The sequence below is a fragment of the Grus americana genome, chromosome 8 (genome assembly GCF_028858705.1).
Source record: "Grus americana isolate bGruAme1 chromosome 8, bGruAme1.mat, whole genome shotgun sequence".
NCBI classification, from domain to species: domain Eukaryota; kingdom Metazoa; phylum Chordata; class Aves; order Gruiformes; family Gruidae; genus Grus; species Grus americana.
In genome coordinates, this window is record NC_072859.1 from 9,694,414 (window position 1) to 9,710,931 (window position 16,518).

Consider the following 16,518-nt stretch of genomic DNA (forward strand, 5'->3'; position numbering starts at 1 on the left):
AGAGATGTATGACCTGCATTTGATTAGCTCCCATGAACTATGGTTTAGAAGCCTGAATCACAACTGCACAAGGTTTTAATTAGATATTCGGTCACTCTGCCCTTTCTTAAATTCCAGCCATTTATTTGCATGCTTATACACAAAGCTGGCAGCTTAGGTCTGGGAGGTAAAGTGAAAAATATAAACCTCCCCAAGCTAGTAACAGATAACTAACCTGACAAGGTGGCACAAGACATCATTTCACCAGGAGAAGCCCATTGCTGAAAGATTGGCGTTTAGCAGTTCACTAACCATTGTGCACAATGCTACGTTAGTTTTGACCGGTAATGAAGTGATTTTAAATTGCTACTGTGATTTTCTCATTAAACGTGACTGTTGCAATATGTCTTGCCAATGAGTAGTACAGTTTTGTCCAAAAATGGTGTATTAACTTTCAGTAATAGTGGCGTATCCCCAGTATCAGTTTAAGAAAGAGGATGGAACAAAAAGCGCATCTGATGCCTATGCAAATATTTCCTTTCCAAATCCTACCAGTCCTTAAAAAACACCTTGTTGACTAACTTCTGGCATCAGCTTAGGAAACAGTCTGAACCTACAACAGAACATGAGATAAGCCCGATTTTCACAAATTTGGTGGTTCAGTACAGTCTGTTTGTACTGCAGCTTTTTCAGATATATTGCAGTTTCAGCTCAGCTCAATGTATTGTATGCAAAGGATCTCTCTCACATACAGTGTGAGTTGTCCAAGCCATACAAGATGGGCAAGCAGAATTTTCTATACCTTTTCCTGCATATCTTTTACGTAAGTCAGTATTAGTCCAATCTTTGGTAGCATTTGGTGCAATTCACAAATACTGCACCTATTCCTTAAGTTTCCTTTTCACTACCAAAAGGAAGGAAAAACGTTCCTCTCAAGAGAAAAAAGAAATCATTTTGCAAGAGCACACTAATCCCTACAGCCTTCCTTTTACAATGTACATTTCAGTACTATGTACCAAATCCCAGCTGTAAGCACAGGCACTATAAAACTAACTATTTCATCCTCAGAGGAACTACTTGCCAAATTTAACAGTCCAAAACTTACCTCCCATTTCCTATTCTCCTCTAAACATATATGTACTTGAAAACAAGAAGTCACAGCACCCTGGAAGACATGTGATACCCAGCATCTTTCCTGACCTTCTCAATGTCTCTTTTCCTTTTTCTCCCTCCCACATTTTTCTATTAGCATTCTTGTGTTTTGCAGTTATGTTCTCGAATTATCACCAATTTTTATCTTTCCCCTATTAGAGGAAGGGACACTTTGTACCCAGCTATCTACCCTATTCTTTGAGATTTCCTTTCCTACTGCAGGAATGATTCAGCTGATAATGAAACAATTGCTGAGACTCCACAGTGTAAAACAGCAATTTTAGTTTATCTTGATATGATACACTGCAAATCTTGATAGAGGCTCAGGTGTGGGTAGCTGAGCTCTCCTCCCTGCAGCAGGCCGGAACTGCTGCAGCCATCCAGACAATGAAGTGCCTGTTCTTCAGCTAGATTTCATCAACCTTTTTCATGGACTTTTACAGGACTGCAGTAGTTCCATGTTTTTCTCATGAGTTTGCTAGTAAAGCTAGTAATAAGTTAACATTCCTGCTAGAGGAAGTCACTCAAACTCTGACTGTGTCTTTCTATGAAAGACTTTCAGTCTCATTGCTATGAATTGAGGATTAAATAAATATTTTAGTCAATAATGTAAAATATTATTTTATGTAACATAAAACCTATCTGATGATAAGTTTACCTGGAAATATGTCAAATGTTTACACCATGATTAGGAAGGTAAAGCCAGGAAACCACAAACAGGAAAAAATGTTATATTGTATGGGTTAAACAAGTCCACTGACTCATTCTCTGAAAGTTAAAAGTGCAAGCACGTGTCTTTTCCAGCTACACAAATAATATCACTGCAATTAGTCAGCAAGTAGAGGGCTGCAATAAGATGGTTTCTCTGGAATAAGTTCATTACAGTCATCAAAACTATCTGTGAACAGGACGAATTTAGTGGCTTGATACCTCTGTAGCAACGATCATTTGTTAGGGCTCTATGTTCAATCCACAAGCATTAAGGTAACGTTAATGTGTGTTGGCAAATAAGAGTAACCTCCCTGAAGAGATTTCAGTGGGAGCCTCCCCCTCCAGCGCAGGCCTGGCAGCCCTCTGCCGCCCCGGGAGCCCCTGCCTCTGGGCAGGCCTGCACCCAGGCTCTACCTCCGCCATTTTGCACTCCGATTTTCACTTCTCATACTGGAATAAATTGCACTTCTTCCTGCCCAAAATACGCATTCTTATCCTTCCCTGTGTTGTTTGTGTGTAGAAGTTTTTAACTGGCTAAAGTCGGAACATTTATAGTGGTACAAGTTTTTCCTCCTCCGGTGACCTCCAGCTGGTGCAGGCCTTCCCCCACAGGCCGCCGGTCCCACAGAAGGAGCCATGGAGGCAACAGGGTTGGCAGCCCACACAGAGGACAAGCTGGGGCCGTCCCTGTCCCACGAGAGAGGCGAGCCAGGAGAGCTAGGGTGCCCACAAGGTCGCCCATGGGGCCTGTGGGCCTACATCCATGGCCTCAGATGCAAAAGGACCGTAGGCAGCCATGTCCGCACACAGGCGGGCAGAGCCCCAGCCAGCCCTGCCCAGCGGGGATGTGCCCAGGAGGTTGTTCTCCCAGAAATGACAAAACCTGCCTAGCTCCTTGCTGTACTTTTGTCTGTAGGCTTACAAGCAATTCTCACCTTAGACAATGCTGAACTGTGACTATTTACTCCCATTAAGACAGAAGAAGAATTTCCACCATGGCCACCCTTGCCAGCCTCCTGCGGTACAGAAGAGCTCCTCCTACTGCAAACCATTCTGCCTTTTTATTGTTTGTTTGTTCTTAATTAATTTCCTTGGTGGATAGTTCCTTGAATCTGGCTTATTGCTAATTTTTAGAATGCAGCCCAAGAATATTTCCTTCTGCCTTTACCCACCTGATGCTTCTGAATTTCTGAGCTCGCATACCAAAATATTTTTTTTTTTTTCCTTGCACAACAGCCACCATCATACACTTGCTGTCCAAGAAGTCTTTCCTGGGTTTTGGGTAGGAAGACCTCTCTGGCACTGAGCCTAGAATTGCATGAAGAAAACAAGCCAATGCCTCCTAATAATTTTTTATTTGCTTCCCCTGTTTACAGATAAACTATACAGATGTTAAGTGGGATTATCTAATTCTTCTGGTGAAGATGATGGTTTTGCACAAAAGTGTATTAACTTTCCATCTTAAATAACTATCCAAAAACCAAACTAAGCTAAATAATGTGTTTAGTCTTCAAAATTGTTCCAGTATTAGACAGCTGTTATTCAAACAACAATATCCTACTGAAAGAGATTTTTATAAAGCCTCTTCCATCTAATTACGGGAAGACATGAGATTCAGGACACAGAATATCTCCTAAAAGTACTATGCAATTACAAGGGAAACGGAAGACAAGCATTTTGGAAATGAGACAACAGATATCCATTTTTGAGAATGGGGAGCCTGGCTCTCAAGACTGGATCCTGTTAGGAGAAGGTCCTTCTAGGCTCCGTAAGCAACTTTAGCACTAATATGTAATGACTCTAAGTAGCAAAGCTACACAGTAAAATAGGTTTGATTGTTAGCTGTCCTACACAATAAGAAGAAAATAAACACGTGACAGAAATAATGTATTTTTGAATTTTCAGCATCCTCACAGCATCTATTTACAGCAAACCAATCAAAACTCCAATGTTTGTAGTACCAAAGCTAAGCCAAAATATATAGTCAGTAGAAACCGAACTATATAGAGCTGTTTACATTCTCGTACGCACTGAAAACTTTCCTTGTGGGAATGTCTGCAAGTAGTTGTTGAGATTACCTTCTGAGCCCCTCTTTCCTTTTTAAAATTAGTAAGCAAAAATCCTAGAGGATTGAGCATGTTCTTATGACTTTCACACACATATACCCCACCAAGCTAGCATTTCTACAAAATATTTGGGAGAAAATTTAGTCTCAAGTTGTTCTTTTAACAATCTATTTCTAGTAAAAAAAATAATCGGATAAGGAGTTGATCTTATTCCTGTTCCAGCAATTTTATCATTGCTGGAGAGGCAAGAGTACATCCATTGCAAGGTTAGAGACAGAATATTTTTTAGGTCATTCTTAGAATATATTTAGAGAAAAGGGAAGTAGATCAACACTCCTGTTATTATTCCTTGCTTCTTTCCCAGGAAAGTTGCAAGAAGAACCTTTGCTGGAAAAGGAGCTCTGGCAGCCATCCTTTCTCTGCTCTTTTAAATCTATCTCTGGCCCTGAGAGGGTTGATTCTTTTGATATTGCACTGCAAGAGACAGGATCATTTAATACAAGCGACCCTTTAAATATCATATGGGGAAGTTCATCTTCCACTTTTTCAAGATGAGATTGAATTATTTTAACACCTCCCTGTAGTGAAACTGCTTTTAATTTTGGAATGCATGTAACCAAAATAATGCAAACCTGTTCTCCAAAGTACCTTCTAAAAATGTAAGATGTGCTTGCCTCTTGGAGCTCGTGCCTCTTCTGTCCCTTCCCAAAGATTAAAGGAATGTGAGAACTTTGCAACTGCAATCTTCACTGCAGAAGTGGATTGCTTATATTTTTAACAACCCCAACACAAACTTGCTGTGCCCTGTGTATAATAATACATACCAGTACTAAAGCTAAGCCACTGTCACTGAAACTTGACCACAGCAAGCCCCATTGCAACCACAAACCCTGCGCCATCGACAAGATGTGATGTTAAAGCACCTGGGTTTTGAAGTCCACAATCCTGTCTGTAGCATTCAGCCCATCAAGATAGCCCATGTAATATGTATGCAAAAACTTTCATATCTTATCGGAGCCTGTTATCCAAGCTTTTGGGCTATGCAAAGTCTAGCAATAATATTTACAGGCCCTAGCACTACCCCCAACTCTATCAACTAAAATGCAGCGTAAGTCATCGCCAACACCTGCTGCTATTGCAGCTTTGCTGGCCAGCGGTGACCTATTTAAAAAGTGCTGTCAGCCTTCCTTTGCTGAGCCCTCTCCTCAGCTCTAGCTTAAGGCTGACAGCCTTTCTTTGAACATCTGCATAGGCTGCGCTGCACTTGGATTCCTGCCACACTGTTTCTCATGTGTTGCTTTATTCTTGAGAGCTGGTTTGTTATCTTTGAAAAAGGGTCATTAAATAGGACAAATAAATTGGAAAGTACAGGCATACTTTTATTTGAAGATTAAAACCTGGCCATCTCACAAGTACTCTGAACTGTGCCAAGTATATTTTGCTAGCGCATATGATGTAAAAAAACCCACAAAAAAAGTATTTTGCGTCATGTGTATCCTTGCTGAAACGTGCTGATCAGAAACAGGGAAAGACTGCTGTGTTCTCCTTGGAAAGGAAAGGAACAGTAACTTGCTTCTCCAGTGCCTATCAGTTCAGGGTTAAAAGGAAAAAAACAAATCAAGTTTTTAAAAAATGTCTTGCTTCATCTAGCTGCTGTGCTAGATTTTATTTATTTTATTTTTAATAATTACAGAGTCCCAAGGGAAACAAAGGGGAAAGGTATTCTGGATGCAGATTAAACATTGTGCCATGGGACTATCTCCAACCTTTCAACCCAACCCTATTTTTCTCACTGTTAAAACACACACTTCTGAAAACTGGCTTCATTTTTATTTCACTAATTATCACTAGAAAGGACAAGTAATTTCATCTACAAAAGACCTATTTTTCCTCCTAAACTTCTATCCCTCAGAGAATCTTTTTGTAGGTGTCCTGAACTCCAGGCATGGGATTTGCTCCAGAACCAAGGAGTAATCTGTATGTTCCTTAGGATATAATGCCATGCGGCCAAGCCAGTGTGACACACGGACACAGAAGCACTGACAGGAGCTTTACCCTGCACCCTCTTCTGTCATTTCTCTCATGTCGGATATATGACTGGGCAAGCGAAAGAAGCACTAGTTCTGCACCGGAATAGCCAGCTGAATTGCACCCGGAGGTCGTATGAGGGCTAGACCCAGCACATGGAGGAGCAGCAAGACCACTCCCTGCAGAAGCAAACCTCCATTTGATCTGTTTAGCTGTAAGGTGAAACCACATCACTCCACATCCCTTTTAAGGATGCACAAGTGGTGGGGCTGAGGGACAGCCGGCCTCTGCCAGCAGGAACATCTGGGAGCGATAGAGACTGAAATGGCTCATGTTTAAAGTCACTAATGGCTGTTCCATCCCATAACATAAACATTGTTCTGTAAACATATTTCTTCTCTTTTGCAAGAGTTAATTGTCTAGCAATTGGACTATTTTTCTTCTTCCTTCCTTCCTTATTAGTACAGCAGTTTTTCTATAGAAAAGACAAATATGAATGCAAACTTCCCACCACCAGGGTAAGTTAGTCCTTATGCTGTGATAAACAAACAGAAGTAACTTCTCTGGTTCTCCTTGAGGTAATATCTTGTCTCAGCTTCCAGGAAGGACAAGTTCATGGCCAACAGTTCTTCCTGGAATATGACTTGCTGAGATCAACATTTTTATTGCCTTGTACGTTGCAAAGCCTTGACATCCGTGACACAATGGTATAAATTACGAAGCACAAAATAAATCTCTCTGATGGAGAACCTGTACACTTCAGAGCTAAACCAAGACACAACTTTCTGTCCAACCTGTGAAATATTTCAAACATATGAAAAAAAATCTTCTGGAATAGTAGACTTGGACAGCCAACACAGCTGACAGGGCTGTAAGAATGGATATGGTCGCTGGCTGCTTGCCCCCAGGGTGGGAGAGCTCTGGTGCCCAGCCCAGACAGGAGGCACTGCACAGTCAGCAGAGGAAGAGGCAAAGAGCTCACCTCTATACCGTCTGCCTGGCAGACTGCCGAAGAGCCTGGCAAAGTGGGACAACAGCCTGGAAGGAGCACAAATGACAGTCTCGTTGAGACTACGTATTCCAGCAAAACGTTTGCATTTGGAACAATCAGCATTTTCTACCAGAAAACCAGGCAGCTGGAACATCTCCAAACAGCTCCCATACTCAGTTTAGTCATTGATGTTTTTCTACCCATCTTCCAGCTAATTAGCTACAGCTAAGACAACGCATGGAGATTTGTTACCTCTGCAGGTAACATCTCTTTGTGAAGTATGCACAAACTGCCAAAAACAGGATGTCTGTCAACAGCCGGTGTGGACTGTTTGTAATCATCCCTTCTCGCTTATTAAACAGAGGCTCCTAATCCAGCCATTAGATATGGTTTTGTTTCTTGTAAAAGATTAACTTATTTTTCTCACCACTTATTTTTCTCACCTCTTATTTTTAATTGATACGCATTTTACAAGTGACAGAATAATAAATAATTTTGCGCCTCTGATTTTATCTATACCTCATCTTCTACACATACTGTGAGCCAGGGTCAAATTAGAAAGAGATGTTCTAAGTCCCTGGCACTTAAGGTGCCTTGGTGTTAAGGAAAGCTTACTGAAAGGATCAGGTAAAATCGCAGAGGTCCTTTCTGGGGAGCATGTCACCCCGTTTGTGTGTGCTGATTTCCACGGCACAGGTCTCATTTCTGGGGACCGTGTGTGCCGGTTTCCCCGGAGCCAGTGTTCTGCATCACCTAGTTAACCTCAAACAAGATTAATCAGATCTCTTTACCCGAGATGGTGTAACCCAGCTAGTATCTGCTAAGAAAATTTCTTTGTTCAAAATACACTGCTTCTTGCTAAGCTGTTTGCTTTCTGTATTGACAAAAGACATAAGGAATATGAGAATGTCCTGTCCTTTAAAATGCAGACTATATTAACGGGTCTCCTTTCAGCTTGTCTTTACAGAAGGGATAAAGTGGATCTTGCACGAGCAGGACAGCTATCCCAGGGTCCTCAGGGAACCCGCTGTTCTGACTCCCACTGCCATTATTCAGAATCTCCCCTTTAAAAACTAACATTTCCAAATGTCTGGGGTAGAGGTGGGAATCACAATCAACCGCTCAACGCCTAAATTCATATTCTTTTTACGGTGTCACTCTAACAGAGACGTACGCAGCCACATAACAGCAACGCTGCAAGTAGACATATAGTCCCAGTTTATCTAGTTTTTGATAAATTTCAGCTCTATTTTTAGAACTTTTATAAACTAATGTGGATGTTTATGTAAAACAAGGTGGCTGAGAGCTGGGAATGATGAGTTCTCAGAGAGCTCCATCTAGTTTATACATTACTCAAAGGATTTTACTGTTAAGTGAAATGAGATCCATTTGTAATTAGATATATTTTATTTTCTGTTTAGGAAAGACTGAACATTTAATTGCTCTGGTCTTAGTGTTAATCCACAGTACTGCTAAATTTAGATCCAGAAATTACTTCTTATGATTTGCATGTTTTCAGCTTTATGACTGGAAAATAGTACAAGGGGAAGTACAAGGGGAAGCACAACAGCCAGTCAGGCTCAGCCTGCAGAGCCAAAGTCAGAGAATGCGACAGCTTGACCTCAGCAAGCTTCAAGCAATTAAAAAAAACACAACTCACCCCCCCCCCCCAAAACAACCCCCCCACCCACTGCATGCCACTGAAATTGTAAAACGGACTAGAAAAGCAGAATGCAATGGACAGAATTAGAATCAGACTAAGGCTTTGAGTAACCATCTTCACTTACACAAAAATATCAGAAAGAGTGGCAGTTATAATACTCATCTAGAAAATAGTGCCCTACAGTACATGCCATGCATGGCTGCTATTATTTAACAATGCACAGCGGAGAAGCACATCACTTCCCCCAGCAGCTGGGCACCTCTGTGCTCTTTTTACAAATATGTATTAGTCCCCTGTGCCTCGGAGAAGACACAGCCTAAAAGAGAGAGAGGCTCAGTTGACACTATCACAAGCAGCACGGTGGCGTTCTTCACTCATTTTCTGTTCTGATGCTTACATGAACCATCTCACAGAAACAGCACCAGGACTGCACAGCTGTAAATTAAAAAAAAGAACACTGTAAAAATACTGTACAGTGTCCCTGTGTAATTTGCAATATGTATCACAAAGCAAAAACATATAGCTCAACATCTTGTTCCTTCTTTTGAATATGATTTTTTCAGCTAGTCAAAGACAATAAGGGTTCAACAAGGCATCCCTCAAATAACTCTAATGCATGGTTTGAACTACCATGCAAAAGCATATTCTCCCCTCTTGGCTTTACGAAACTTGTCTACAAAGTCTCTGGAACATTTTTCATACGTTCTTTCCTACCATCCAAGTCTTCTCTATAAAAAGAAGAAACAAGGACTGGCATTTCAGAAAATGCAGACACAGATTTAAGTATTATGCAGTGAGAACAACTACTCACTGGGGACTTGGAAAAGATCAGCACAGCTATTGCAACATATAACGTAACCGAGATGGAAAAAGCCTCGTCTTCCATCCTGGATGTTTATTGCATATGTTACAGTCCTCTGTACATCCAGCCATCACTGATGCTCGTAGGAATCGTATAAGCAGAAAAAGAACAGAACATTCTCAAGAAAGCCTCTGCAAAGAGAAGTGTGATCTCCAGGGTGAGAGCTTGTGTCATTAAATGTCTGACATCAGATTTCATTGCAGGTGATAGTGAAATCCTCACCGACTTCAACAGCAAAGTTCAGGCTGTAGGCTCCCCCCCCATCGCTTTCCATTGGCCTCGCTCCTTGACAATGGGATTAGTGTTACAGAAATAGACTGAAGCCTTAAGAAGCACATAAAGGAAAAGATTTGGCACTATGTTTGTATTTGTCCTCAGCTACCAAGAGCCTCACTGTTTTGAAAGAGCAGAGGTCAGCGTACACACAGGCAAATCTGGAATGCTGTCTGGGCGCTGGTTTGAGCCACGCAGGCAGGGTCGCACACCCCAGAGCCCCGTTCCTGATGAGAGGCATCCCGAGACGGAGGCACTTATTTTTCAGTAGCATTATGCGCAGTGCTACGCCAACACACCTGAACCTCTGCGGGAATTGCAATCCAGGGCTTTTTCGGAAAGCAGTAATACCTAGTCCTCCTGAAATTTTCAAAATAACGTCAGCAAAAGACAGTGTAGGACAGGGTGGAAATGCCAAATCTCACTTTGCCAAGTCAGTGCATGGCACTGGTTGTGTGGCTAACAAACCGAGCCTATTTGCCATCCTTACTTTGAAAAACTAGAAGTTGGTAAAACAAAGTAATACTTAGGTTTGATGTATCTAAAACTGCTCAGTGAGCCCAAACGCTCTTCCAGGGAGTGCCCGGCGGTACAGCTCCCAGGGCAGGCAGCACAAGGGCAGCCAGCAGGCCCCCCCTCCAGGAGCATCCCCTCCGTCCCAGGCCTGACTGGGTCATTTTACAGTACATGGATGACACCGTTTGATATCAGATACTTTTTTTTTTTTTCAAATAAATGGAAAATAACTTATCACGCAGATGCGTAATTCATCTCCTGGCAAAGGTTAGCATTGTAGCCGCACAACACTTTGCACAGCATGATGAAGCGAGAAAGTATTTTGTAAAGTTTCTCTTTTACTGAAAAAAAAAGTGATAACCACGCTTTAAAAGTATAATAAAAATGTCAACTAAAAATATACCTTAATGCAGCCAAGAAAATTAAATTTTAATCTAAATAGTTTTTAAGCTAAATGTTACTGTCAGTATGTTTTATAAGGCCATCTCAGCTCACAATTCCATATTCAGCTTTTTTTTTTTTTACCTGGAACACTTTTTCCACTGTTTAAAGATATCACAAATGTTATAACCACCTTCCTTAACTGGCACTTCCATTTTTATGGGTATCTGAAAGAAGCAATTAAAAAGTTTAAAATAAAAAGTATCAGACAAATACATGATTCATGCTGCAATTTTCCATATGCTGACTACTGCCAACTTTACCACTTGGCAGATGCTGGGAATATCCCAGCTCTACCCTCGCAAGTCTCCTCCGGGATTATCAAGAAAACATTTTGTCAGGCTTCAAACACCAGCAGGATCTCTGGCGTGCTACGGGTAAGCCCCCAAAAATATGAATGCTTAACCAAACCTTACTGTAGCTTCGAAGTCTTCCAATTCCCCCTATTCTTAGGCATATTTCCCCCCAATCAACTTCGAGAATCGGGTGAAAGAAACTTGAAACCAGCGTAAAAAACTGGGGAAATCTCCTACGAGTCAGGTGGAAGGTGAGGATGTACTGTTCTCCTTGCAGAGCATTTGATCTTTTACAGAGGCTCTACTTTGGGTAAGGCCCAGGGCTGAGTTTTGATCTGTTGTCCTAAGGCAAGGCAGCCTGCCCCCCCGCTAACCAGGAGGCTCCGTGCTGCGAGTTTCACACATGCAGAGAGCGTTCCCGTCCTCGCACGTGTTACAGGCTGTTTGGCAGCTCCTGGCAAGCTCCTGCCCAAATCATTCGCAGCTGCACGGCTCCGCCGACCCTGGCACTCAAAGCGAGTGACGATGGAAGAGCCTGGAAGGGAGTCAGCACAGCTCCATCCATCACACAGGCACTGCCTGCCCTGGTTTTTTCTTTGGCACATTCCCCCTCACCACATAAAGTTTCTGGAACTGATGCTTTGACAGCACTTAGAGCCTTACCTCTGTTAGTGTTTCCACATTTCCTCCCTCCCATGGTAACACCCTCATAATAATTTCCCATTTAAAAATGTATGTACTATATACAAGACTAAGAGCTACCTGTTGCAAGAATCATTGAAAGTGATTTGGTAAAATTTAGAGGATGGAACTTTATTTTCCTATCAGACAATCAATATATACTGCAAAAGACTTAGAACAGGCAGCACCGGAAAGCATCTTTGTTTAAATGCTTTCACAAATTAAACAGCATTCATTTTCTCCATACATGTAATTTAAAGCAAAATGCCTTTGCAGTTTTGTGTGTATTCAGCAAGCAGAGGGGTTATAGGACTACGGTGATTACCTAAAAGGATCGGACATTTGATGCTACATGGTTGCGTTGAAGTCGACCGCTGTTTTGGGAATCAAACAGCCTCTCTGAACGCTGCTTTTTATGTCAGAAAAATACATGCTGTAGAGTACTGAGGAAAGGAAGATACATGCACAGAAAAGAGCAGAAAAGCAGGGAGGTTAAAGCAAAACTCACATGATTCCTAAATCCAAATTCTTTGGACATGATACCCTTCAGCTGGATGCTGCTGAGAAAGACCACATGGCCTTTTCAACAAGCTGAAGGCTGGAGTAAGTCATTGCAATTTCAGCTTTGTGTACTGGGAGTAATTTACACAATTCATTGGTAGGTGGCAACACTATACAGCGATAAAACACATGTGCAGACAGCTTATTAAAATGATAAATAGCCTGAGTTAGCAGAGAGGTGGACACCAAAAATACCATATACTCAAATTTATGGTGACTTCATTTTTTGCAGAAACGTGGCTAAGTCCTTGCTTATCCTTTTTCGTGTACTGGCCCCACTCATAAGTCTGTATTTCCTTAAAAAAAAAAGAAAAAATCTGCAGAAATGCAGGGTACATTTCCGATTGACAGAACAGAAAGGACAGCCACCCCTCTGCCAGCGCCCCAGCGACCGGCGCCCCTCCCGAGGGATGTCAGCGCGACCGGCTAAAACCTTGCCAGGAAGGCGCTGGCGAGGGCAAGGTGGGGGGGGGGGGGGGGGGGGGGGGAGAAAAAAGAAGGGGAGAAAAGAAAGGAAAATTAAAATAAAGGAAAAAAGAGACGTAATCCTGGGGAAAGGCAAAACTTTCCCATACTGCCTTACCAGGAAAAACTGAAACCCCTCTTTTTCGCAGCGCAGCCCGCACGCCCAGCCGCGCCGCCTGCCCGCCCGCCGGGGCGGGGGAAGGAACCGGGGGGGCCGGGCCGGGGGGGGCCGGGCCGGGGGGGGCGGTGCGGTGCGGTGCGGCCCCGCCCGCCCGCCGGGCTATAAGGGCAGGCGGCGGCGCAGCGCGGGCCAGGCGAGCGCCATGCAAAGCGCCCTGTTCCTGGCGCTGCAGCACGACGGCGGGCGGATGGAGCGGGGCGGCCGCCGCCGCAGCGAGGCGGAGGAGGCGGAGAAGGGCAGGATGAAGAGGACGATGTGAGTAGCCCCCGGCGGGGCACCGAGGGCGGAGCGGGGCCGCAGCCCCGCGGGGTCCCCCGGGGAGAGGCTTGCAGCCGCGGGGCTGGCACCGAAACCGGAGGGAAAGCGGCTGTTAGTGCCGGGCCGTCGGTGGGGGAAGAGCAGCTTGCCTGCCTCTGCCACCTGGAGCTGTACCTTGGCTAACATTAGTCATTGGCCAGCGGGCGAATCTGTTGGTTTAGCGAGGGGAAGATAGTCAGTAAAGGGGCTGGTGTCTAAAGCTTCTTGAGTTGTCATTTTTAACGTGCAACTTCCTCCTTGTTCTTCCAGTATTAAAGATTGGAAAACAAGACTGAGCTACTTCCTGCAGAACTCTTCCAATTCTACTAAAATGAAATCTAAGAAAGTAGGGAAACACCGCACCTATTTCAGGTAAGTTATGAGAAAGAGACTGTTTAAGTAACTCAAGTGTTCTACAAAACAATAAAACTTGAGCAACAGAGTCTAATGTTGTCCATGTCTCTATGCAGACCTTCCCCTGAAGAAGCCCAGCTGTGGTCAGAAGCCTTTGATGAACTTCTTGCTAATAAATGTAAGTTTGTCTTCAAAAACTAATATTCAAGAGCAAAGGGATGGTGAAGTTTATATGTCTGCAAGAGGTTGCTGCCTTGCATGTCAGCATTGTACCTTTCTAATGTAAATAGCTTTGGTTCTGGTCTTCAAAGTTAAATGCTTTGAACGCTTTAAAGCCACAACTCATAGAGGTGTTCTTTAAACAATTGTAAACTAATATTAAAACATCAAGAACACTTCATTGTAGTAATTTTTTTATGTAATGCTTGTGGTTAGCAGCTTGGCTTTGCCAAATGTGAAAAGAGCATTTGTTCAGAGCTTGCTGCTTAACCAAGACAAATACATCCAAGTAACTTGGGAAGGATTGTGTTGGGAACAGCACAAGTTCAATGATCTCAGGGTTTTACTGTAGCTCTATGAGGAACAGCAGTCAACAGCAGAGCAAAAAGACTAAGAAATAATATTACCATTTGCTCTTTGAACTTGAGTCATCCTTTCCCTTGCAAAAAAATATTCCAGAGGTTTATAGCACAGTCATAAATATTTACTCCAGTGTAAAGGTTAACACAGGCAATCCCATCTAGAGAGAGGGCATGCAGGCATCACAAAAGGGAACCTGTGTTTACCTAAAAAAAATTACAAACTCAAAGTGAAGCCTGCCAAACTGTTAGAGCATTCACTTGTTTGCATACATAAATGCAGATTTTCTTTTATTAGTATGATATCCCTGAAAGAACTAGACCTATAGCAAAATGTTTTGGTAGAAACAGATGTGACCAGTGGGTAAATTCAGGATTCCTGAAATAGTTAATCAATGCATTTTTCTTTCCCTAGATGGTCTTGCTGCTTTCCGAGCTTTTCTGAAGTCTGAGTTCTGCGAAGAGAACATTGAGTTCTGGTTGGCCTGTGAGGACTTCAAGAAAACCAAGTCACCCCAGAAGCTGACATCGAAAGCAAAAAAAATCTACAATGACTTCATTGAAAAGGAGGCTCCCAAAGAGGTAAAGAAAACCTATTTAAACATAACTGCCCCATTCTATGAGTTCCTAAAGCCCTTCTTTATTTCTCTGAACTTGCCTTAAGATGGATGCCAAACTGCATCCTGCATACCTCACTGTTATATCTGTGCCTGAACATAACTCTCATCTAACTGCTTTTTTACCAAGTTGGAAGGTGGCACAAGCAGTATTTCAGAGTTTCCATCTTAACTAGGAAAAGTCAACAGCTGCATTTAACACCCGTTAGGTATTTGAGTTTAATACTGAAAGACAGTAGCATCTGAATTTCTCTGGGTTTTGTATTAAAGAATTTTCTTCAAGGAAACTTCACTAATTTAACCCTGTAGTAATAGGGTCTTGCCTTTTTTTACCTCTTCAGAAACTTTATAGTGTATTATACTTACTTGAATTCAGTTCTCAGAAGTAAATGTCCTTTTTTTTGTATTTCAGATAAACATAGATTTCCAAACCAAGAACATGATTGCACAGAATATTCAAGAAGCTACACATACCTGCTTCAGTGCGGCACAGAAGAGAGTTTACAGCTTAATGGAGAATAACTCATACCCACGGTTTTTGGAATCTGAATTCTATCAGGAGCTGTGCAAGAAGACACCAATCACTGGAGCAGCCCAGGGGACATGAGGGATGGAGAAGAGTGGGAAGCCTCTCGGCTAGTGAGGAAGCAAGCCACAGCTCATGGCAGCACCCTGACCTGAAAGGCTGAGATACCGAGTGCTCAGTCTGTTTGCCATGGTGCAAGGACAAATACTGACTTTGGTGCAAAGCTGATGGCAAAGAGCGAGGCTGTTGGAGGGCATTCAGAGGTGGAGAAGTGTGTGCCAGCCAGCTGCTGGCAACGCGCTTCCGAGTGCTGCAGTGAAAGGTGACTCTATGCATTAGCCCAAACCGTACAGTGTAAGAGTCCTTCTGTCACAGCTGAGGTGCTGATGCAGCAGGTCAGAACAGAACTTCCTCTCTGTAAACAGAAGCTGCTCTGTACAGTTGTGCAGTGCTGAGAACTTGAGTAATTGATTGCATAGTTATTTTTTCCTAAACATCAACCAGTGTTGCCATTGTCAGTCACTCGGTGTGTTCACACTGGTTCTGTAAACTCCCTCTAGCTGCAGAGAGATGTCTTGGGTTTCTGTGCAGCTTCCAGACAGTAACAGCACTGTGCACCATGAAGTGAGGAAGGGATATAACTCACTTCCCAGAGGAACAGGTTCTGCAGCTCAAGTATGCAGGGCTGGGTTTTGTCAGCAGGGCTGCACAGGGCCAGACTGAGGGCAAGACTTGGCCGAGGCAAACAGGAGCTGTATAGTAGTATATTTATGTGGATTATGATTGTGCTGCAATGTCATAATTCTGTCTTGAGGACAGCAAGCTTCAGTGAAGTCTCTTACTGTTTTTAATAAACTATTTTGATACAAAGCTTCTTTTGTTGCTGAACTTGTTTTGCACATACAGAGATATACTGTTTGGCACTAAACTCCAGAGTATTGGGACTGCGTGTCCTGGCTGTGATCTTAATCTACCAGGCAAGTGGTGTTTAACAGAATAAAAATAAAAAGCTTAACAGAGGAGACATATTCCCTGGCACCCTCTGCCTTAACCATCTCCCCATGGCTACACATGACAGATCAGCAGTGGAGCAGCCACAAGAGCAGCATTGCTGCTGGAGGGCAGGGGCTGCTCTTTGGAATACAGAGCCACCAGCAGTACAGTTGCTCCTGCTCAAGACCTCTGCTTCAACCAAGGCTTAGGAGGGCTCTAGTGTCAGGCTGTAAAACCCATGCAGAGCCAGCAGAGGTGATATTCCAGTAAAAGCACTTGATTCCCAG

General features: G+C 43.0%; 1 protein-coding gene and 1 long non-coding RNA gene across 4 annotated transcripts in view; one reads left to right on the plus strand and one right to left on the minus strand.

Annotated features, from left to right (window-relative positions):
* The window catches only part of LOC129209698 (uncharacterized), a 98,548-nt gene extending 85,652 nt beyond the window's left edge, over positions 1 to 12,896 (minus strand). The window contains exons 1-4 of one of the 3 annotated variants that reach the window (XR_008578143.1): positions 12,804 to 12,896; positions 11,985 to 12,516; positions 10,767 to 10,849; positions 8,621 to 9,025 (exon numbers count right to left, since the gene is read on the minus strand). This is a non-coding gene — a long non-coding RNA (uncharacterized LOC129209698). Of the gene's footprint in view, positions 1 to 8,620; positions 9,026 to 10,766; positions 12,517 to 12,803 lie in introns of those variants that run through there. The other 2 variants (XR_008578144.1, XR_008578142.1) reach the window with 2 other exon arrangements.
* A 94-nt stretch (positions 12,897 to 12,990) lies between these two features.
* Positions 12,991 to 16,108, plus strand: RGS2 (regulator of G protein signaling 2). The gene is made up of 5 exons (XM_054834487.1): positions 12,991 to 13,121; positions 13,434 to 13,535; positions 13,634 to 13,695; positions 14,511 to 14,677; positions 15,125 to 16,108. Exons 1-5 carry the CDS (start codon positions 13,009 to 13,011, stop codon positions 15,317 to 15,319), a joined length of 639 nt encoding a protein of 212 aa, XP_054690462.1. The 5' UTR covers positions 12,991 to 13,008; the 3' UTR covers positions 15,320 to 16,108.
* Positions 16,109 to 16,518: the final 410 nt, after the last annotated feature.